The sequence below is a fragment of the Podarcis bocagei genome (assembly GCF_964188305.1).
Source record: "Podarcis bocagei genome assembly, chromosome: 7".
Classification (NCBI taxonomy): Eukaryota; Metazoa; Chordata; class Lepidosauria; order Squamata; family Lacertidae; genus Podarcis; species Podarcis bocagei.
Window position 1 is genome coordinate 11,428,113 of NC_138132.1, and position 23,284 is coordinate 11,451,396.

At 40.4% G+C, this 23,284-nt stretch overlaps 1 protein-coding gene across 1 annotated transcript; it reads left to right on the forward strand.

Annotated features, from left to right (window-relative positions):
* Window positions 1-3,345: 3,345 nt before the first annotated feature.
* On the forward strand, window positions 3,346-21,466 carry LOC308591520 (histone-lysine N-methyltransferase PRDM9-like; the record flags this gene model as incomplete). Its single annotated transcript, XM_081202287.1, has 10 exons — window positions 3,346-4,198; window positions 4,840-4,963; window positions 5,872-5,976; window positions 7,559-7,632; window positions 9,136-9,253; window positions 10,393-10,533; window positions 12,825-13,096; window positions 16,424-16,491; window positions 17,653-17,834; window positions 20,322-21,466. Exons 1-10 carry the CDS (start codon window positions 3,704-3,706, stop codon window positions 21,464-21,466), a joined length of 2,724 nt encoding a protein of 907 aa, XP_081058413.1. The 5' UTR covers window positions 3,346-3,703.
* Between the last annotated feature and the right edge of the window lie 1,818 nt (window positions 21,467-23,284).

Sequence of the window (23,284 nt, forward strand, 5' to 3'; positions counted from 1 at the left end):
ATTTTATTCAAGAGACCACAAAGGGTTATAATGCTGAGATTAATTTTCAGACCCATTAATATTTCAGTGGGCCTGTTTAGCTTCTGTTCTTTCCCTTTTTATGGCCATAGCTCAGTCTTTGCCTGATAATGCTCCAAACCAATTTCTGAAATCACAGTGCCCTCATCAGTCCCTTCTTACAGACGATCATGCAGTATTACATTAGCAATGTCCTTTAAACATTTAATGGCTTATTTCCAAAAGTACTGTGATTATTTCAATGAATTCATTTGGGGTCTAGCCTTAGAAAAAGTTCAGATTTTGCAAAGCTTTGTTGACTGCTAGAAGCAGCTTTGTGGGCCAGATGTAGCTTTCAGCTTTGCTATCCCACCCTTGAGCATACAAAGTCATAAGGAAATCATGTTTTCATGAACACCCCCTTCTTCCTTCTTCCTAGTATCTTCCTTCACCCCAACAGCTGAGGTGTTGAAATCACTCCCCATTATGCTCACTGCACTGAGTGGAATAGTTTATCTGTGATCATTTGCAATTAACCCCCTTCCATAACACTGTCTTTATTGCCCCCTTGCCATGCTCACTGTCACAGTTTCTAAAGGGAGGTTTTAAGATTTTTATTCCTTATGTATAAGGGTGACAGTGACCTTGAAAATTGCACCCTGAAAAACAGGAAATCTTGCGAGGCAGGTGGCTTGGCTTCAGATCACTACTGTTTTTGAGCAATACCGATTTAAAAATGCAACTACCCATAAATATTCCTATTCTTAAAAGGGGGAATCTAGTTATTTTAACCGGAGGTAGTCATGTCACAAATTAAAACTTGTTCTTTGTTGTTAGTAATTGGTAGAGGAGGCAAACCAGTTCCCTTAAGTGGGACGTACTGGTCGTTGCAAATTGCTGGATGAATGCTGTATCAGTGCTGGAATTGAAGACATTAGTTGGTTTTCACTGCAAAGTGTGACTTTAAAAAGCACCTTGGAAGGGGGCTTTTTCCTACCCATCTTTGGATGGGCCACAGATGAACGGAAAACCTTCCTCAACTGTTTCCTCTGTTTGGTCGGTGGAGCTACAATGGCACCCAGTGGCCTTTTGAGATAATGCTAAAGGTTTCCATCTCACGCTTCTGGAAATATGTGCCTTTAAGAGTTGTGTGATGGAGAGGAATTTCAGCTGGTCCAGATGGTCACTTCGTGATGCCGCAGGCTTGAGCAGCCTTGCACCTGCTGAAGCTTTTCCTTCTACCTAACTATTAAAGACAAAAGAGCCATGTGTTTTTATTGGCCTCCTATCGAAGAGTGCTTCAGTCATTACAACTCCTTGCTCCTCTTCTGAAAAAAGGCGGGGAAAGCAAAGCACATGGGTCGTAGCTTCAATCTAGGCTTGTCATACGTCAGGAAAATTCCTGACATGTCCTGGTTTCCAGGTGTAAAAATGGCGTCGAATGTATGGCAACGCAATGGAAAAAGCAGCGCAACCTTTCAAACACTTCCGATTTTGGGAGGAATGAAATGTTTTCAGGAATGGAAAAAGGAGCTAGCTAGATTTGTCTGGATTGGCAATAAGCTGAGAATCAAACACCCGGTATTAATAGATAAAAGAGAAAGAGGTGGATTTGGATTACCGGATTTAGAATTATACCATGCCGCAGCTGGCTAGTTTGGTTAAAGAAATGGATTACACTAAAAGATACAAATGTATTAGATTTTGAGGGGCCTGACAACCGGTTTGGGTGGCATGCCTATCTGATATATGAAAAGGTGAAAGTGCACAAAGGTTTCTTGGGCCATGAAGTAAGAAGATCACTCTATAAAATCTGGAGTAAATACAGAGGAATTTTGGAACCCAATATATCTTTGTGGATGTCACCAGTAGAAGCGATAGCAATCAAAAGTAAAAACATGAAGGGAGACTGGCCCACTTACAGGATGTTATTAGAACCAAACAAAGAAATGCCAATCCTAAAAAAAATATGAGGATATTAAACACCACCTGTCTGGTTGGCTACAGTAATTCCAACTAAACCAAAAACTGAGCACAGATAAAAGAGAAGGTCTTGCCAAAGAAACTTCCGCCTTTGAAAAAGAGTTAATATATAACAAGGGATAATATATATCAAGAATGTATGAACATCTTTTAGAGTGGGAAGTGAAAGAGGAGCAGGTTAAAACATCTGTGATAAAATGGGCGCAGGACTTTGGCTATAATATTAATATGGAACAGTGGGGAATGCTATGGCAGCAAGACATTAAATTTACCTCATGTTATTATTTGAGGGAAAATACCATGAAGATGCTTTATCGATGGCACCACACCCCGGCAAAACTCGCCAAAATGTATAAGGGAAGTTCACCAATATGTTGGCGTTGTAAAAAGGAAATAGGATCGTACTATTATATGTTGTGGACTTGTATGGTTATAAGCGAGTTTTATTAGAAAAGACAGGATGTTATAACCAATATTCATTTCTTATTGTTAACTCTTTTTTGCTTTTTATTTTTATTTCCTTTATCTTCTTTCTATTATATTTTTTGTTTAATTTTGATGTAACTATTTGTAATATATACGTAAGATGATATTTTAAATCAATAAAGACGAATTTAAAAAAAAGAGAGGAAAAAACAGCGGAAACAGCTCCAAAAGCTTAAAATCACATCACTGAAGTCCTTTTTCCTGCCCACTTTCCCTGTTCCCGTCATAGTCAGGGGAATATAGTATTCCTGTGGAACACCTTCCCATGTCAAAGAGATAAACAACCATGGGACTTCCTGCAGACATCTGGAAAAAGAAGCCCTGTATGGGGAAGTTTTTAAATGTCTGATGTTTCTATGTGTTTTTATATTTTGTTGGAAGCTGCCCAAAGGGGCTGGGGCAACCCAGTCCAATGGATGGGTTTCAAGCCATTATTATTATTATTATTATTATTATTATTATTATTATTATTATTATTTTATTATTATTATTCCAGCTTTTCCTCAGTCCCAGATGTGTGGGGCACTGCCTGTGGTGGCTACTTAATGGCAAGGGGGAAAGGTACTTTGCACGTGCTCAGAGGCATGCCATCCTTTGTGACAAGTTCCCTTCAAACTCTGGTTTTCCTCCACCAGCTCTTTCTGAAGACCACCCTCCTCCTCCAGTACTACTGCGACTGGTATTCATTCCCCATGAAATCGTGGATTCCCTTCCTTGCAAGGAAACATTTTCCTCAGGATAGAAGATTCCCCGCTTTTCTACACTTGCCCCTCCCCCCACACCCTCTTGCCTGAGGTAAAACAAAAAACCCACCACCAACGAACGCAGCACCCTGGCGGTGAGACACCTGTAAAAGGAGAGAGAGAAATTTCCCGCGCTGCCCGATGATTGGCTGCAGCTCACCAGCTCTTGTCGCTCATTGGCTCGCGCGATTTTTGGCGCCTTTTCCGTCTCGCTGATGGAAGGAGATGATTCTATGGGGCTGAGCGAAAAGGCTGGGCTGTGGCGGGGAGGATTTCAGAGAGGGGCGAAGTTTAAACAGTTCCCTCGCTGCTTGTAGAGCAGGGAAGCCCAAAGTCTAGGGCTGACCCCCCCCCCCAAGATTAAAGGAGGAAATGCCCAGTTTGGGCTGAGGGAGGAAAGGGGAGAAAGAAAATTGGCTTGGATGGAAGGAGACTGAGGAGGGAGAGATGATTAAACTGGGCTAAAATTTGGGAACTGAGGGAGGGGGAGAGAAATGGCATCTGGAGCTGAGATGCCCACTGGGACAGAAGCCCAGGAAAGAGGGCAGAAAATGCCAGCTGGGGAAGGAGCCCAGGGAATGTGGGAAGAAATACCTCCTGGGGCAGAAGCTCAGGGGTTGGGGCAAGAGATGCTCAGGGATGATGAATGCCAAGGGCTGGAGGGCAGAGGCAGTTCCAGCAGGGGAGAAGTGGGAGGGATGAGGAGAGAGGCATCTGACAAAAACGATACCCCAGGGAAGAGGGCAACTGAGGCTGAATGGCCTGTTCCCAGCGGGGGAGATCTCATGGAGAATGATCCCAGGGATCTGAGAGGAGAGCCCTTGGAGAAAGGAGCCAGTGGGGCACCACCTCCTTCTGATTCTCTTCTTACAAAAAGTGCTGAGGGGGGGAAGACGGGGTCAGGTAGCCCCAAGAATAGTTGCTTAGACAGGGGTTATACACAGAGGGTCAAAAAGCCAAGCCATAAGAAAAGGGGGCAGAAGCCCAAGGTGAGGAATTTGGAGTAAGCAAATATCCCGTAAAGAGACCTTCCATCCTAAAATGTGGCAAGCTTCTGCAAGTGGAGGCTTGCTGCTTTTAGCAATTTTGCAGGCTTGGGGAAGTCACACACAAATGTTTTAATTAAATAAAAATAATGGGGAAATAATATATAATTTAAGAGGTGTAAATAATAAGATTTCACATGTAGCTCAGTTATTGCTGGAGAGGCCCATAAAGATGGGAACCTTGACAATCATGCTACAGTCACATGGCACTTTATCTGTACTGTAGTTGCCAATACCTGATAACATGCAGCAATCATTCAAAGTTGGCAAAGTAGTGTAGAATTTCCATGCAATTTGGAAACTTTGGGTGCAGACTGGAAAGGAAAGCCATAGCTAAATTTTGTTTTAAATAGATCTGGTTCAGGGACATGGTAAAGTATGGCAGCTGCTCAGCTTGTACAACAACTGGACTTTCAAGAGCAGTCCCAGCAACTTAGCTTGTTGTTAGACCCATCAATTAATTGGTGTGCAAATTTAAAAGTGTGTAATTTCACTGATTGATTTCACTTTACTTGTAAAGTGCTTGTTTCTAAGTAAAACACATGATATTATGTGTCTGTACCCACTTTCTTCCTGTGTACTAGGCTGAAGATACTTTTAAAGGGCTGGCAATCTACTTCCCTAAAGAGCAATGGGCTGAAATGGGAGAATGGGAAAAAATTCGTTATAAGAATATGAAAGAGAACTATGAGTTTATGACTCAATTAGGTGAGAGAAATTACTGAAAAGTAAGGAGGGAGTATGGATTATTTAGCTGCAATAAGATCTCTGAGTTGAAGAACAATTGAAGAATTGTTCACTCTTGCACCTTATTTTACCTTTATCAAATAGTAACATTCAAAGGGTTCATCTATGTGACATGTTAAAGTTAGCAAAGCATATATTTTAGTGTGTATTTAAAAGTATAACTGTCAGGCTTCCAAGGGCTCTCAATGATTACAGCCTGAAGCTCAGCTCAATTACACCATATATTAACTATGTTTGTAAAAAGGTTAAAATTTAGAACTCTGTAGGCAGAATTAGGACCAGTAGAGAAGGCAAAGAGAGATTAATGAAAGAAGTATGGAACTAGAAATAATGCTGAAATTGTACCTGGGAGGTCTGGATTCAAATTCTTTTCCAAGCATGACTTCACTTTATATGCTTGGTTAAGTTACCGGGTTGAATCAGTTAAGTTGCACATTGGCTGCAATCTAATCCACTTTCCTGGTTGTAGACCCCAATTGAAAGCAATAGGGCTTACTTTTGAGTTTCTTAGAATTGCTCTGTAAGATACCATTGAAACATTTGTCTCCTTTTCCCACACCTCTCCCATGTTGTGGACTGCAGAGGATAGATTGGTCTTTCACTGATACAGTACTTTTTCTTTTTAACAAAACCTTTTGACTAGGTATACTATGTGGCAAGTGATCTGAAGCCTTTCACATTGGATACAGATTCTGGGGGATGGGAAGGGCCTGGTTTTCCCATAGCACAATACCATAGCATTGATTATTTTGTCTTTTATTGGCATTTGACATCAGTTGAACAGAGACAAATTTCTGGAAGCATTCTTTCAATAAGATGTTTGCAGACAACAACTTTTATAGTATCTTATACCTGATATTTTTTATTAGGTCTTCCTACACCTAAACCAACATTTATGTATCATGCACGGCAACCTCCCAAAACTACAAATGAGTCCTCTGAGTCTGATGAGGAATGGACACCAAAATCTATAGGTAAATGATTACTATAGTCATTCCTGAATACATGCAGCCCTCCAGGCTTCTGTATACGGGCCATAGAACACTTTGCAGGCCATACCCCTCACCAGCAGTAAAGTCTAAGAAAAATTCTGCTGGAACAGACCATCCTGTTTCCCACAGTGCCTAGCCAGATACTTCTGGGAAGCCCATAAGCAGGGCATGAAGGCAATGCTCCCCCTTTCTGTTGTCCCTTCAATCAACTTAGCATATATCTGAACATGGGCATTCCATTTAGCCATCATAGCTAATTGAAAGATAAATGCTCTATGATTGACTGCATTTGTCTCTTTCTGGTGAATGACATATCTATTACTTTAGTTACATTAATTTTGTGAGATGCAGCTGATGAATGTAACAAAATGTAGTTTATGAGATGTGACTCAACTCATCTACATTGGTTCATTTTGCTCGTCACTACTAATAGCCCTTATGTCTCATACTTGATTTTCCTTTGCTTTACCTATATGCATATTCTGTTGCAATGATGGGGAATGAGTGGCCCTCCAGATATGACTCCTGTAATCCTTCACCATTAGCCATGCTGGTTGGGACTAATGGGAGATGGAGTTCAACAACAATTGGAGGGGCACTGGTTCCCCACCTCCGTTCTGTTGCTATACTGTGTATTCTGGTGCATAGATCAGGTTGCAATTTTGCTGTATTCTTTTTATTGAATATTAATCTTTTGCATTAGAATGGTTTTATATTCATTCTAAAGCTGAGCATCTAATAGTGTTTCATTAATTCAATACTGTATCAGCAATGAGGTTATTGTCATATTGTCCCTATATTCCCATTCATTCCATGTATATACAATCATATAAGGAAAGTCTGGAGCTCAGTGGTACAGCATGTGTTTTGCACAGAAAAACTCTCAGGTTTAGTCACTGGCATTTCCAGGTAGAGCTGGGAAAGACTTGTGTCAGGACCCCTGGAGGGCCACTGCTGGACCGTGTCAACAATACTGAGATGGATGGACCAATGGTCTGACTTAGTATATAGCAGTTTCCTATGTTCATTCCTTTTTCTTGGCAACACAATGTGTAATATCATGGTATACATTCCTGTGATGATGCATTCATAGTCATAATAAAAGTGAAAATGCAGATAAAATATTCTAAACATCAATCAATCAAGAGACATTTATTGAGGCATTATTGTTTTTATCATTCCATAAACTGAAGGAGAACCACCTGCCTGTTCAGTTTCTATTTATTTAAATTCATGCTACCAAATGTCTTTCTACTGGTGAAACAGTGGCTGGGGAAACCCAGCCAGACGGGCAGGGTATAAATAATATTTTTTATTATTATAACAACACATTTTTGCAAATATACTCCTGGAAATTACCATGGAGAACTGGCTGGCAGGTACTGGAGAAATTTAGTGGATGGTTTGGAGCTATAGCTTTCTCCAAATGATTGACTGGTATAAATACCAAAGTTTGTGTATATATTGCACAATACACCCTTTATCCCCCCCCCTCTCTCTTGGGTTTATATGTTCAGTGATAATATTTTAATTTCTAAAATATTAGTTTGCTTCTTATTTCCAGTAAAATCTTTTAGGACACCATGTAACCTGAATAGCTGGAAAGAGGAAAAGAAAAAAAAGTACCCTCTTGATCAAGTAAGATAGTTTTGGATATTTCAAGTGATTTGCAATTTCTGTTTTTTTGTTTGTCTGATGATTCTAGCAAACATCGAATCAAAATAGTTTGGAGAAACGTTTCATGTGTTTGCCCTGATATGGAAATAAAGATATTAATAAAAGCAGGGTTTGATGGGGCATACTTTTTATTTGAGTGGAAATTTATTGTTTACAATCATTAGCTTTTAGATAAACAATTTGACTTTTGTAGTCAGTGATCATAACATTACACTTTCAAACAAAGGAAGAACCAAAACAAACAACTGAAACAAAGAAACAAACTCTGAAATCAACACAAACTCTGGAATCAAATGTGTAGGAGACTGAGGGTAAGCTACCCATCTGACAGGGTGACCTGTAGTTCACAAAACCCACACTATTTGCTGACACACTGAAAGACTGTGAAAAATATTTTCTTTCTTTTTTTAAGTATGTGGAAACACTAATTGAGGGAAGGGGAACAGAACACAGCTGGACACTAGCTTGCACATTATCAGTGTATACAGCCAATATAGTTAGTAGCTGCTGCTTTAGATTATGGTATCACATGAAGGTGTGTACTGCTGTACACAAGAAACTGCTATGTACGAAAGCACACTGTGAAATAGTAGCCCATGTGTGTTTCAAAAGCTTCATGTGGACACAGCCTAATAGACCAGCCTTCACCAGTCAGGGGTAGTCAACCGTTTTATACCTACTGCCCACTAATGCATCTTTCTTAATGGGAAAATTTCCTTACCGCCCACCAGCGCTCGATGGAAGGAGGATTCTGCTTGTGCTGTAGCTCCCCCTACCGCCCACGTAGAATCCTGAAACGGCCACTAGTGGGCAGTAGGGACCAGGTTGACAACCCTTCTCCAGGTGTTTTGAATTCTAGTCAGCCCCAGACAACACAACCTTTTCGACATGAGGACACTATGTAGCTATTTCATTGGGTTGAAAGTCAAATATATAATATGTTCATACATTTAAGTCATGATTGCTGCAGCAATTCATTTTCTGTTCATGTTTGAAGGTCTTTCTGGGTGTTAGCATTAATAGTCACATGTTCAAAGTTATTTCCATGTACCATACTTTTGCTAAACATTGTACTCTTTAGCCAAAGGAGAGATTCCTGAGAAAAATAAATAATTAAGTATGGCTTGGGACTGTCTCGTAACTGAATATACTAACTGGTAATTTGTCTAAATGATAACTGCCTTTGTGGAAATATTTAAGAAGATCTAAATTAATATGATCACTTTTAACACCCAGTAAATACACATGATTCACAAGCCCCCTCTTAATTCTTTATGAGTGTTATTTGAGATGATGATGATGATGATAATAATAATAATAATAATAATAATAATAATAATAATAATAATAATAATAATTTATTTGTACCCCTCCCATCTGGCTGGGTTCCCCCAGCCACTCTGGGCAGCTTCCACAAAGACCAAAAGATGTTAAGATTTAATAGAAAACAACTTTTTGTTGCAGAATAAGCAAATAAAAACTATGGGACTTACTTCCAAAGACCAAGAACATATAAAGAAAACTGACAAAAATACATGTGCAGATGTTCATACGACAGACATTGCAGCAGAATCAAAGACTGGTAAGTGCTTGGTAGAGAGCCATTTATTTATTTTCTTAATATTTTAAAATAATAATTACTCTGCCCACTGTGTTCTTTACAGCTTTTTGACATTTAATTGTAAAGGGCACTCTCCAAAACTGGAACTGGAAGTTTTTCTAATGATCTGATCTTATGATCTGTGTAAGACAATTTTTTTTTATGTAATTGTATGTAAGAGCAAAAACAATGTTGCATGTTGTTTTCAAGTCCAGTACAGCAAAATGACAGAGAGCTTACACTGTGCAGCTGCTCAAGCAGTTCAAATCCACCTAGCCAATTACACTGTGAAAGACTTTATATGAGTCAAATATGGAAGGAGATGGGGCATGAAAGGGACAGGGTGTGTTAATAGTGATGTTTAAGTGTGAGCTTATCCATGTTAACAGGACCAGGCATTCCTGCAACCATGAAATATGAAAATTGACTCAGAATTAAATTTCTAACATTGATAAGCTGCACTTAAATGCAGACATGTCCATGTTAAAAGATATTCTTTGTGCTTAATGAAAGTTGGGGATTTTTTAGGTGGTTTTGTCTCATTCTGAAAAGGGCTATGATTTAGTATGGTATTTCTAGGTCGGAGCAAGATTGGTTAATATTTTGCTGCCTGTGAGCCACATTGTCACATATCCAGGCTCTCAGCCAATCTAGGTAATTAAGCATCGCTAGTAAAGAGCATAACTAATTCTGTTTAGATGCCTAGTGAAACGTTTTGGAGCACAGCCAAGCAAAATCTTGAGGAGGAAATAGGGAACATTTTAATTCTCAGCACACTGTATCTGTCACTTCATGTCCAGTGTGGTATGTTCATCCTATGTTCTTTACCATCTGCTATTCTTATGTGACTTGTTAGAAATGCTGAAACTATAGAAGATTTTATTATAAGCAGACAATGCCATTTCAGAGTAGAATATCCCACAGTGTTCTACACACATCTTGCAGAAACAAACGTAGATATATTCAGGCATTCTGCTTATATGTAAATCCTACACATGAGCAAGGCAAGGAGGGACTAATGTGAACACCTAAACATACCTAATGTGATTCAAGTTCTTGTATTCCATGTACTTTTGCTTTCCATGAGTTTATGCGTTACAAAATTAGATTATATACTTCAGATATTGAGAAGAAAGCTTTGTCGGGGAAAGCAAAGAATAAGAAAAGAGATCAGGAGAAAGAAGTTAGTACATACAGTTTGCGGAAGAGGGAGAGAAAAACATATATGGAAATAAATGAGCCAAATGATGATGATTACTTGTGTAAGTTTATAATCAGCATTTTCCATCTTCAATTCTTATGTTGCCTTGGAAAAATATTTATAAAACAGTGCTTTTAGATATTCTATTACATATTTTTCAGGTTCAGGTTTATTCATAATTCTAATGCTAATAATGCTAAGAAACTCTCCCTTTATGCTTATATTTTAAAAAGCGCTTAATCAAAATTATGTTAATTAAAATGCCTGTATCAGGCTTGTAACAATTGTTCAAAATTGGAAAAGGAAGAGCAATTCTATACTGGCACTATTAAACTCTCTTTTTGTGACACTACTCCATTTTGTAAGAAAGTACATCAGACTTTCATATAAAAAGTTCCTGAGCTATAATCAGTATCCCCAATCACATTTTAAAAAGAAAATAAATTTCCTATAAATTTGCCATGGGCCATTTATTCACAATAGACTCACAATTTGATTATATTCACGGATGATGGGTGATGTACAGAAGGTCTGCAGTTACCCTAGCCCTTCTTTAAACAGGAGGTGGTCTTAATGTCAGAATCTGTACAAGTAATCTGAGTCAGTTGAACTGAACTAATGCTGTTATTGATTTGTCAGAAACTGGCAGATTGTGATAAAGGGTTAAAGCCAATGCTAGGCTTACTCAGTTTAGACCCATTGATATTAATTTAATATTTAATATTACTAAATTAGATCATTTGATTTGAAAAGGACTTCTCTGAGTAAGAATTAACTGGACACAACACAGAGGTTTTTGAAAGGACTACGTATGCTATAGAAGTGCCAACAACAAACACATATTTCATACTCATAGAAATGAAAGTATCCAAAGACTATGTAGACCAATCCCATAGAATAAGAATAGACTGTCCATCTACCCATAACCACTCCTAGAGTGCAGCTGTCATCTGTGGACCACAGTGTGCCACACGGAGTTAGCAGATACAGCCAGTAATAGCTTGAGGGAATTTGTGCAATTAAAGTATGGTTACACACTATAAGAAAAGGAAACCCAACCAACCAAATGTTAGCGGCTAAACTAGTTTAGGGGGGAAATCCTTCCTTCTTCAAAGAGATTCCAATGGGAAACACGTCAATACCACTTAATATTCTGATAGGGAATGCCAAGGTTGCATAGCAGGGGAAATAATCCTTCTTAACATTTATGGGCAACGACAAACATAAGAAATAACGAAACATTTCCCTGAATTCATCCAACTGTACCATGAAGCCTTGGAGCACCCTATGGTGCTAGAACTATTGTTAAATGGAACTATCAGGGTTCGTAAAACTATCCCACACACCATCACCCCTCCCCTACTTTCTCCATCTTTTCTTCCCAGTCTGGTGTAGTGGTTAAGAGCGGTAGTCTCGTAATCTGGGGGACCGGCTTCGCGTCTCCGCTCCTCCACATGCAGCTGCTGGGTGACCTTGGGCCAGTCACACTTCTTTGAAGTCTCTCAGCCCCACTCACCTCACAGAGTGTTTGTTGTGGGGGAGGAAGGGAAAGGAGAATGTTAGCCGCTTTGAGACTCCTGAAGGGGAGTGATAAAGCGGGATATCAAATCCAAACTCTTCTTCTTCTTCTTCTTCCCAACCTCATACTGTTTGCAACACTAACGTCTCACAACAAATGAAACTGATCTGTAGAAAACACAACTTGAAAAAAGAGACAATGCACATATTTTTGTATACTGATAAATATTTAATAAATATTATTTTAAAACAACAACTATTAGGCTGACTATGCCTAGAACCAGACAGAATTCTGTCTGCTGCAATTAGATTATCTGCTGATCATATGCTATGTCTAAGGCGGGGCTTAGCAGGCTCATGGAAAAATGTATTCAGTCCTTGGGGAAGTTTCTTGGAACAACTTCCATTAACCAGCTTCTTGGTGCTCTGTGCTGCCTTGCTGAGAACCTGTGTTCTTTTTGTTTGTGACTTTGGCCTGTGACTGGACTTTGCTTCTCTTATTGACCACCCCCTCAATGTGACCTTAGGTTGTGAACCCAACCTTGCTCTCTGGACTGCCCCATAAGTAGACTCCCACCCCTGGCATCCTTATCCTCTGAAGCAGTACAGTAGCCCTGTCCATATCACCATTCCCCAAGACCAGAGCTTCAGTTGGAGAGCCGACCACAAAATTCATTGTAATAATTATTGCACATTGACACAAATCCCCCACGTTTTACAACTTTAAATATTTATATAGATTGCCAATCATAACTGTAGATATTTGAAAAAACTCATTGATGGAAAAAACGTCCTGCAGCATCATGTCTCACTTATCTTTCTTTCCCTTCCTAGTTTGTGAATACTGCCTGCTATTCTTTATTGATGAATGTTCAGTTCATGGTTCTCCAGTTTTCATCAAGGATACAGCAGTAGAAATAGGACTGGAAGAGAGGGCCACCCTCACTTTACCTCCAGGTTTGAGAATTGGCCCATCAGGTATCCCCAAAGCTGGCTTTGGAGTCTGGAATGAAGGAGAAATTCTGCCTCCAGGAATTCATTTTGGGCCCTATGAAGGGAAAATCACAGAGGAAGAAGAAGCAGCCAACAGTGGTTATTCTTGGCTGGTATGATTTACTCACAGCACTTTTATTTTTAAAAAAATCCATGTAGAGTACCACCTTGCTGAATGAACAAACCCCACCCTCCAGGCAGAGTCAAATGACTTTGTTCAGTGCTCCTTCCCTTTACAATGTCAAGCTTGTGAGTACAGGAAGTAGAACCTTCTTCCTGATGGAGCCAAAGTGTTGGAACTCCCTCCTTAGAGAAGTCTTGTTCCTTCATCCTTTTAAGTTTTATGAAAGTGGTCAAGAAAGTTTCTGCCTTTTCTGTTTAATAATCCTCTGTTTTAAAGTATGATTTGATGGAATATCAATTATGAATAAACTTCCTTGAATGTTGTAGAAGTGGGCTAAAAATTGTATGTTAAAATGCATTTAATGAAAGAAAATTTGAAACAATAACTCAGAATGGTGAACTTTTTCATTTTAGTGTATCAGAACTCAAATGTTAATGAATACAAGCAATCCTATTGCTGTCTGTCACCACCCAATGTTGAAACACAATTTGAATTGCAGCAAGATCATAGATGGTTCAATGCAGAATTGTCAGGGCCTTGCAGGACGTAGACAAATGTGCACTGGTGTAGCGGGGCTGGACTGGGGAGAGGGGATCTGTTGTGGCAACCTGTACCAGCCAGGGGGCAAGAGTCAGACAGGGGAAGCTTCAGAGCCGGAGGTTGGAGCACAGGATGTGTTGGAGGCAGAGGGGAAAGAGGCAGGTCAGGCAAGGGAAGAGTTGGGTTCTTCCCCATACTCTCCTGCACCACTGTCTCCTAAAACCAGGAGGGGATTGAAGAAGGAAGAGCAGAGACAGCTTCCATGCAGGTGTAGCCACTGTGAGAGCCAGTGTGGTGTAGTGGTTAAGAGCGGTAGTCTCGTAATCTGGGGAACCGGGTTCGCGTCTCCGCTCCTCCACATGCAGCTGCTGGGTGACCTTGGGCCAGTCACACTTCTCTGAAGTCTCTCAGCTCCACTCACCTCACAGAGTGTTTGTTGTGGGGGAGGAAGGGAAAGGAGAAGGTTAGCCGCTTTGAGACTCCTGAAGGGGAGTGAAAGGCGGGATACGGCCTAGGACCCTCGTACCTGCGGGACCGCCTCTCCTGGTATGCCCCACAGAGAAACCTACGGTCTACAAATAATAACACCCTCAAGGTCCCAGGCCTCAGAGAGGTTAGGCTGGCCTCAACTAGAGCCAGGGCCTTCTCGGCTGCAGCTCCAACCTGGTGGAATGCTCTGTCACAAGAGACTAGGGCCCTGCGGGACCTGACATCTTTCCGCAGGGCCTGCAAGACAGAGTTGTTCCGCCAGGCCTTTGGTCAGGGCGCAGCTTGACTCCCTCCTCTGGCAACCTGCACAGAATTTTGTTTAATCGGTTGCCATCAATTTGATTTTAACTAATTTTTATAATGAAATATTTTTAGAATGCGTTATTATTTGATTGTTTATTTGATTGTTGTTAGCCGCCCTGAGCCCGGCTTAGCTGGGGAGGGCGGGATATAAATAAAATTTATTATTATTTATTATTATTATATCAAATCCAAACTCTTCTTCTTCTTCTTCTTCTTCTGTGGCCCATCAATGAGAGGTACATAAACTAGTGGAGGGGGTGGCTCCCCTTGTTGCTGCAACTGCTCCACAGAGCACACGGCAGAATTAGGCAGTGTGGTTATCTGGAGCTATAGAACTACTTTCTAGATGAAGGCAAGTCCCTTCGACTCTATTCTGCCCCTGCCCTGTTCTGCCCCCTTGCTGCACCAAAAACGGCATGTGTATGCTGCTGCATGCAACTAGAATGTGCACAAGTGGGCAGTTGTTTGTACTGTAAGTGTTTGCTTGAGACAATAATGAATTAACTATCTGCTGTGTGCATCCTGGGGAGTATCTTTAACAAAAATGATTATAACTTTAAAAGCAGAAAGTACCCATCTTGACTATGGAGTCTAGCCAGATAACAGACACGTGCAGATAATATACCTATGCAATGGTGAGACATATACCGTATTTTTCGCTCTATAACACGCACCTGACCATAACACGCACGTAATTTTTAGAGGAGGAAAACAAGAAAAACAATATTCTAAACGAAACAGTGGATGTATGATTTTTGTGGTTCATGCAATGGCCACAGACATGTGATCTGACGGTGAGTTTGGGATAGCCCAATGCAAAAATCCTGAGGATCCATGTGGATCCGTGCTTTGTAACCACGTTTTAAGTGGGGAGGGAAGGAAAAGCACTCAAGGGACAAGGAGCATGCGTGGGGTGGGTGGAGAAGGATGCTGCTAATAATGCAGAAGAGGGGTATAAGGGGAGAAGGCTTCTCTCCTCTCCCGCTTTGCTCCTTTAAAACAAGCAGGCTCTGCTTCTCTCCCTCCTCCCCGGCTTAGAGAGCTGAAAAGTTTTGCTGCTATTTAGCAAGCTGAGTGGGGAGGAGAGAGGGACAGAGAGCACGGTTTAAAGCAGCCAACCAGACAGGAGTCGCTTACACTTGTGTAAGCGGCTCCTCTCCCGCTTTGCTGTTTCAAAGCGAGCCACGGAGGAGGGAAGGAAGGGGAACCATGGATCCTCTGCTCACAACTGCAGCAGACCCCCCCCCCATGCCACCCATAGGCATTCGCTCCATAACACGCACAGACATTTCCCCTTACTTTCTAAGAGGGGAAAAGTGAGTGTTATGGTGCAAAAAATACGGTACCTTAAGCAAAAAAGCCAGGGAAGTTCTTGAAATGTATTTCTCACCCAAACCAATATTTTATTGCTTCTGCTTATTTGTTTATTCAAAGTGAATTGTCTTATTAAAATAAAAAGTACCGTATAGTTCACCACTTAGACTATTCTAAATTATTTAAACACAAAGTTTTAAAACTCCAGGAAAACTCCTTGAAAGAAAATGACGAGAATCCAGAAAACAAGCCTGCCAGGAAACAGAGCTACAGAATAGGTGGGGAGGGTGGCTTCATAATTAGGCAAAAGGTGAAAAGGGTTCTTAGTAGTTGCAATATGTGGGAAGAGGAAGATGCAAGATATTACCATGGGGGTGGTCTTTGTGCCTGTTGGGGTTGCACAAAAGAAGGGGAAGACATGGAGGTGAAGGTGAAAACGGGTGCAAAGCAGGGCTGCAGAAACGAGAGTTGTGCTTTCGAACATAGGTTTGAGAGGGTGAAAAGGGTTCTTAGTAGTTGCATTCAGTGGGAAGGGGAAACTCTAAGGGGGTTAATAGGGGGAAAGGGCTGATGACCAAAGCAAGCAGGGGAGCAGAGCCCCTTAACATCCTACATATTGTTGTAGTGTTACCATATTGATGTGTGTGTTTCGTGTCTATTTTAATTACAGATTACTAGAGGGCAAAACTGCTATGTTTACATTGATGGAAAGGATGAAACTAATTCCAACTGGATGAGGTAAACATCCTTGATCAAACTAAATGAAGAGAGACTTTTAAAACACCTGGAAAGGCCAATAGAACAGAATAACTTAATTGTCATTCTGGGTGCCTACAGGTTACCCATCCGTACTCTTAATACAGTGGTACCTCGGGTTACATACGCTTCAGGTTACAGACTCCGCTAACCCAGAAATAGTGCCTCGGGTTAAGAATTTTGCTTCAGGATGAGAACACAAATTGGGCAGCGGCAGCGCTGCAGGACCCATTAGTTAAAGTGGTGCTTCAGGTTAAGAACAGTTTCAGGTTAAGAACAGACCTCCAGAACGAATTAAGTACGTAACCAGAGGTACCACTGTATCTTTTAACTGTTGGGAGTAAAGCACAACATTTGCAATAACCTGCTTGAACTGTGGTGAGGAATAGACAGAAAGGCAACCTGTTCTTCCTTCTTCACTGATTCCTTCTCTTTTAGTAAATGCTTGTCAGTAAAGTAGATCACTTCCTTTCAGGCCTTAATTCTTTTCTGCTTCTCCAAGTAGTCAGTATGAGTTAGCTTGTGCTAGTGGCTGCATCTTGGCTACATGTAAAATTCCAAGTTCCTCCTCCAAGACTAATAAATGTTAAGTTTTCTTTATCCTTTCAACAGCAGTCTTACCAGGGTATTTTTTCTGCATATTGCTTTGCAAATTGTGCACTATTTACCAAAGTCCAGTAGTGCCAGTACTAGAGAGAGAAGTGGCACCTTTCAAAGGTAAAAAGAATATCTTGGTTTGGAAAGAGAGTGGTGGGCCACTAAACTGCTTAGTAGGATCAGTCAAAGCTATGGGTTCATCATTCCTAGTAGAGCAAATGCCTGGTAGTCTGCATAAGTCTTGCTTCTGAAATGAGTGGGAGGAGCAACCCAGACAAATATATTCTTCTACCACCATAAAAAAAAGAAAGTGAAGTTACCACAGGTAAGAAGACCAAAGTTTATTTTACAAAATTCTGTTGTGTGTTGTAACCTCCAGTGTATAATATGCCCAGTGTTCAACAAATTTAAAATATTTCAGCTGTACATTTCATTACTTGAATAATAGAAGAAAGTAATGCAATTGTTATGCTTCATAGTACTTCTCTAATTTCCAGCTTCCCTGACTGAGTACTTTTAGTTACCCTCTTAACAATGAACTTTCAGATATGTTAACTGTGCCCGGAATGAGGAAGAGCAAAATCTTGTTGCCTTCCAGTATCATGGGAAAATCTACTACAGAGCATGTAAAATAATCCTTATTCATTCTGAGCTTCTGGTTTGGTATGGAGAAGAATATGGAAAGGAGCTTGGCATCAAGTGGGGCTCTAGATGGAAATCAAGAAAAGGTATAATAATCATGCATTGTTTTAAATCTTCCCTAACACTGAAATCTGTTATTGCTTCTTTTGTTTGTCTTAGGCAGCATTCTCCTAGATACATCTAATATATCTTCATATTTCTATGCGTTATATACAGTAAATCTAAAGGACTAGTTCATAGAACCATAGAATTGTAGAGCTAGAAGGGTGGTTGAGGTAAGAGAAATGTAGGACAGCTGGGGGAAAGCTTTCATGTTGCAGAGAAATGCACAAGGATTAGGATCAATTTTGCATGGTGAATATGTGGGCTGAAAAGACTGGTGCTGCGTTTTTGACATAGTGGTAGTGCTTGTATGACTTTTGAACATGACTCCAGTTCTTAAGTCTTCTCATATGTAGAGCATGGGAGTGGTGCCAGCCTTGAGCAGGCTGGCACAAGTCATATTGCTGCCTGCTGCAGGAAAGTGAAGTAACAACACACCTGCCAGTAATATGAGACATAGTCCACCAGGATATTATTCTGTGCCTGTCTCTTTGAAAGGAATGGAGGCGTCATACAAATATTACTATACCTCTCCTATTTATTTCAGTGGGAACTTGTGCAGTACAACATCCCCGTGGATTGTCCCACATTTGTTAAATATGGCTTTCCCCCTCAGTCAAAATCCATCAGCTGGGAGGTTGTCACACCTTGGCTCATGGTAGACCCCCTCACATAGCATGCCAATATATTGTTGAACATCACCCCACTCTCTGAGCGGTGTGAAATTCCAGAGATTCTAGGAATGAGGGACATCAGTGTCTGTGGTGTCTTTAAGATTTATTTATTTTTTTATACAAATATACAACCTGAGCCTGTGATGGAGGGACTGACAGAATCAACACCCCAAAATATATTGCTTCTTCCATAGTCACAGCCTTTGATTCGAATAGAAATCAAGTATGTTTCTCACTTTCTGGCTTCTGCTTTGCTTCTAACCCAGGTGTCACACACAACTGGCTATTGTCCTTCTAACTACCAGTCAGGTGAGAGGGGGCACCCATTTGTCCTCTGGCACAGAACAACTTGCTTTGTTATACTATTGACCATACTTAGGGCCATTAACTCGCCAAGGAATTTGCCTGGCTAGTTAAACAATGGAATTAGAAGAGACTCCAGCATCATACAGGCTGACACACACCCCCCCCCCCGCCAAGGTCACAACAATACTACAGTTGTTGTAATATTAGGAAGAATTTCATCATATACAGTAGTTGTCTCTTGTGCAAATATCTAATTTCCTCTGTATGCAGGTGTTATCTTAAAAAATAAGAAATGCCTTTGGCATAGAAGAAATTCTCTCTCAGAACTATTTTAATATAGTTAAAGCACCAAAATTTAGACTTTATTTGCATTCAATAGTATTGCAGTATTTTAACACACCTCCAGATTTTGGGTCATTCCACGCCAAATTACCTGGTGCCATGTGCTTTCATGACTCAGATTTTCTTCAATTTTTTAAATGTGTAGATACTTATGAGATAACCAAATTAATTTTTAAAGATTTTTTGCTCCAAAATTGGGAGCAGGAGAATTTTTTGAAAATTTCGTTTTTCGCGCAATTTAGGCTTATGCAATTTCTGCGACAGTTTAGAAAAACCCCTCAAATTAATTTTTAAAGATTTTTTTCATCCAAAATTGTGCACAGGAGAATTTTTTGAAAATTTCAATTTCTGCGCGATTTAGGCTAATGCAATTTCTGCATCAGTTTAGAAAAAAACTACTGTTTGTTTTTGTTTTTTCAGCCAGTTGGGCTTATTTTGGTATCAAAATAAAGCTAAATGTGGTCTCTTTCGAAATAAGGTATAAAAATGGTATTAAGAAAAGGGTCACTGACTATTCAAAGTGAATTTTTGTCATTTTATTCCTGGTAGGTTCGATAAGCCATAGCGCGCAAAACACAACTAACACGTGTATCATCCTTTTGTTGTAGAATGGGGTAACTATGTACTTGTTATGTTTTAAAAATAAGGAGGGTGTTTTTTGTGGTTATAAAATAAATTGATTTTTAAGTAATATTTTTACAAAAAAATATTACTTTTTTGGACAGGTTTAAGGTTTCTTTGAGCCTGAAATAACTCACACATTTGTGAGAATAGTTAAAATTAAGTTTAATTTATTATTTAATAAAAACAAAATATATCTTAGAGCCCTTGTTCATTTTATTGTGTAAAACACTTCTGCAATGACATGGTCAAAGCTATTTTGTTTCCCATACATGTAATATAGTCAATGATGCTGTTTTGACCACTGTATGCAATATGACCTTTCCGAATGCTGTGGCCAGCCTTGGTCTTCTTACTGCTGCTTGCTCCTTCAGGACAACCCTCTGTTTTGGCATGTGTCTTTTTCCTTGGCTCTCAGTGAGCTTGTTGGGTCCTGTAGTTTCCTAAATAATGTGGTCCCATATGCCCATTTGTCATGCATGGTTGAAAATAGCTACTAAAACTCAAATCTTGTTTGTTCTCAAATAGTACACAGGCAGAATTCACGTTTGATACAGGAGCGAGGTATCACCTGCCATCAGTGTCCCTGCTGCAAATTGGCTTTCACTTTCAAAGATTACCTTCACAGACATATGAAATGGAGGCATTCAGGATATGGAATACAGCCTGAAGTACCTGAAAATGTCCTAGCAGAGAAATCTCTATTCAAAATCACAAATAGTGCTTCAAACAGAACTATGCTGCAGCACCTAGTGCCAAGTTGTGTTTACAAAGACAAAGATGAGGAGACACTGTTTTTAAAAGATATAAACAAAGAGACGCAGAGTAGAACTCAGGTTTCTAGATGCAATGAAAGTGGGACAACTTTAAAGCAGCTGTCACACCCAGCCCAACAATTATGTATAGGAGAGAGACCATTTAGAAAGTGTGGGAGAAGTTTCAGCTACTCATCAGTGCTAGTCACTCCCATGCAAACACACAGAAGAGAGAAGCCATATTCATGTAGGGAGTGTGGGAAAAGCTTCAGCTGGTCAGGAGACCTGGCCAAGCACAAGCGAATGCACACAGGAGAGAAGCCATATTCATGTGGAGAGTGCGGGAAAAGCTTCAGCCGGTCAGGACACCTGGCCAGACACAAGCGAATGCACACAGGAGAGAAGCCATATTCATGTGGAGAGTGTGGGAAAAGCTTCAGCCAGTCAGGAGACCTGGCCAGTCACAAGCGAACGCACACAGGAGAGAAGCCATATTCATGTGGAGAGTGTGGGAAAAGCTTCAGCCGGTCAGGAAACCTGGCTGTCCACAAGCGAATGCACACAGGAGAGAAGCCATATTCATGTGGAGAGTGTGGGAAAAGCTTCAGCTGGTCAGGACACCTGGCCAGACACAAGCGAATGCACACAGGAGAGAAGCCATATTCATGTGGAGAGTGTGGGAAAAGCTTCAGCTGGTCAGGACACCTGGCCAGACACAAGCGAACGCACACAGGAGAGAAGCCATATTCATGTGGAGAGTGTGGAAAAAGCTTCAGCTGTTCAGGAAACCTGGCTGTCCACAAGCGAATGCACACAGGAGAGAAGCCATATTCATGTAGGGAGTGTGGGAAAAGCTTCAGCCAGTCAGGAGACCTGACCAGGCACATGCGAACGCACACAGGAGAGAAGCCACCTTAGTGTAACATAGTGGATAGAGCTAACAGTTCCAGTACAGAGTGTGGTGCTGTATTTTGAATGTTTTTAGTCATAAAGTAAGCAGCTATGCATTTCTGCTTATCTAGCAATTTTGGTGCATTTCCCCATCTGCTGTAATAAGCAGGGCTCTAATCATTTGCTGTCTACTCTGTAGGAAACTTCATCAAGTGACTTTTTCTAAAGCCAGCACCACTGCTCATACCACCTCATTGTTTTAGAGCTCTAAAGACACAATTTTGGATATATGACCCTAGAAGTGAGTTTTTGTGTGGCAAGCCCTAGAAGTTTATTTGGTGAACATTTTTTCACCCTTATGCTTTTTAATGCTCCACAATCTGATTAAAAATGAAAGAAGTGCCTATGTTTTAAATGTTGAAGTTTTGTAATAAGCATTTCTTCTTGAGGGCCAATATGAAAAAGCATAGGGTGCTATACTACTTGTGGAGTTACCGGATGTAATTTACAAAGCTACATTTACATTATCTCCTTCTAGCATCTTTTTATGTTTTGCTGAAACTGTTTTCTGATGCTATACCTGATGAATCTTCACTAACCTCCTTAAAGATTATTTCCAAAATGAGCAAATGTTACAATGAGGTTCAGGAGCTCTGATTTGAAGAAAAAGATTCAACCCTGACTACTAGACTCTGCCACATTTCCATCTAACAATGAAATCCCAAGATTCCATAATTCAGTTGAACTGTGCTTGCAGCTCTTGGGCTTTATTTCAATGGTCAATCATATTATCTTAATAAATGGCTTCTTCAAAAGTGACTTTTGTTACTGTCATAAATTAAGAAATAGTTTTCAATGTAACTGTCATATACTTTTTACATTAATCTGAAACTCTGGTCCAAATAACATACTGTATGTAAACACATATTATGAAATGTGATGCCTGCTTCTTCTAACCAAAGTAGTTTTGTGAGGGAAACAGTCAGAAATGGAAGCAGGAGGGGAGTAAGATGCTTAATTCTTTATTTAGCTTTTCTTTTCTTCCACAGCTTTCCCTCAAGCCACTCTCCTCCAGGAGTGCCTGTTAAACTTGCAAAATACATTATTTGGAACCTTGCAAGGAGAAAAGTAGCTCCAGGAAGAGTTAGTTGGGAAATGCCATGCACATGTCTGTGTACAAGGATGAAATGCCTTCCTCTCCCCCCTCCCCCATTTCAGATTTCAACCACCAAAGCTTCTTTGCCTAAAACAACCAACCACATGGATTTGTATTACACGCTTTTGCATGCCAAGTATGTTTTAGCCTTGCAACTTCTCAAAACTCTTATATTTGCCAAATAATATAGTTCCATCTGCAGACAAAAGTAGAGCAAAGTATCAGGACTGAATCCTACTTGTCACAGGATAGCTGTGAATAGGATATCCTGTGGTGTTTTTTGTTGTAAGAGTTAGTAATGGTACTAGAAGAGCTAATGTGGCTTGAGACCCCAGTGCTGTGGAAGGGAGCATAGTTAATTGGTTAACCCTTCTCTCCATGCTATTTCCCTCAGAGAACTGCCTGCATCCCTGCTGATGCTATTTATCTTCAAGGCAAACCCATACATATACGGTGGTAATACCCGTTTGTGTTGCTCCACAAGGCAACTAGCTCTAGGGATGCAATTTGGTTTAGGACAAATGACATGGGGGAAGTGTTGAGCCCCCACTCACGGTGCAGTATCACAAACATTTACCCTTCCTGATCCTGAAGACAGCCACTCCATCCTAAACAGCTTTACCTTGGAAGTCTTACTGACTTTATTAGGCTTTCTAAGTAAATGAAATGAGGATCACAGGCTCTTTGTG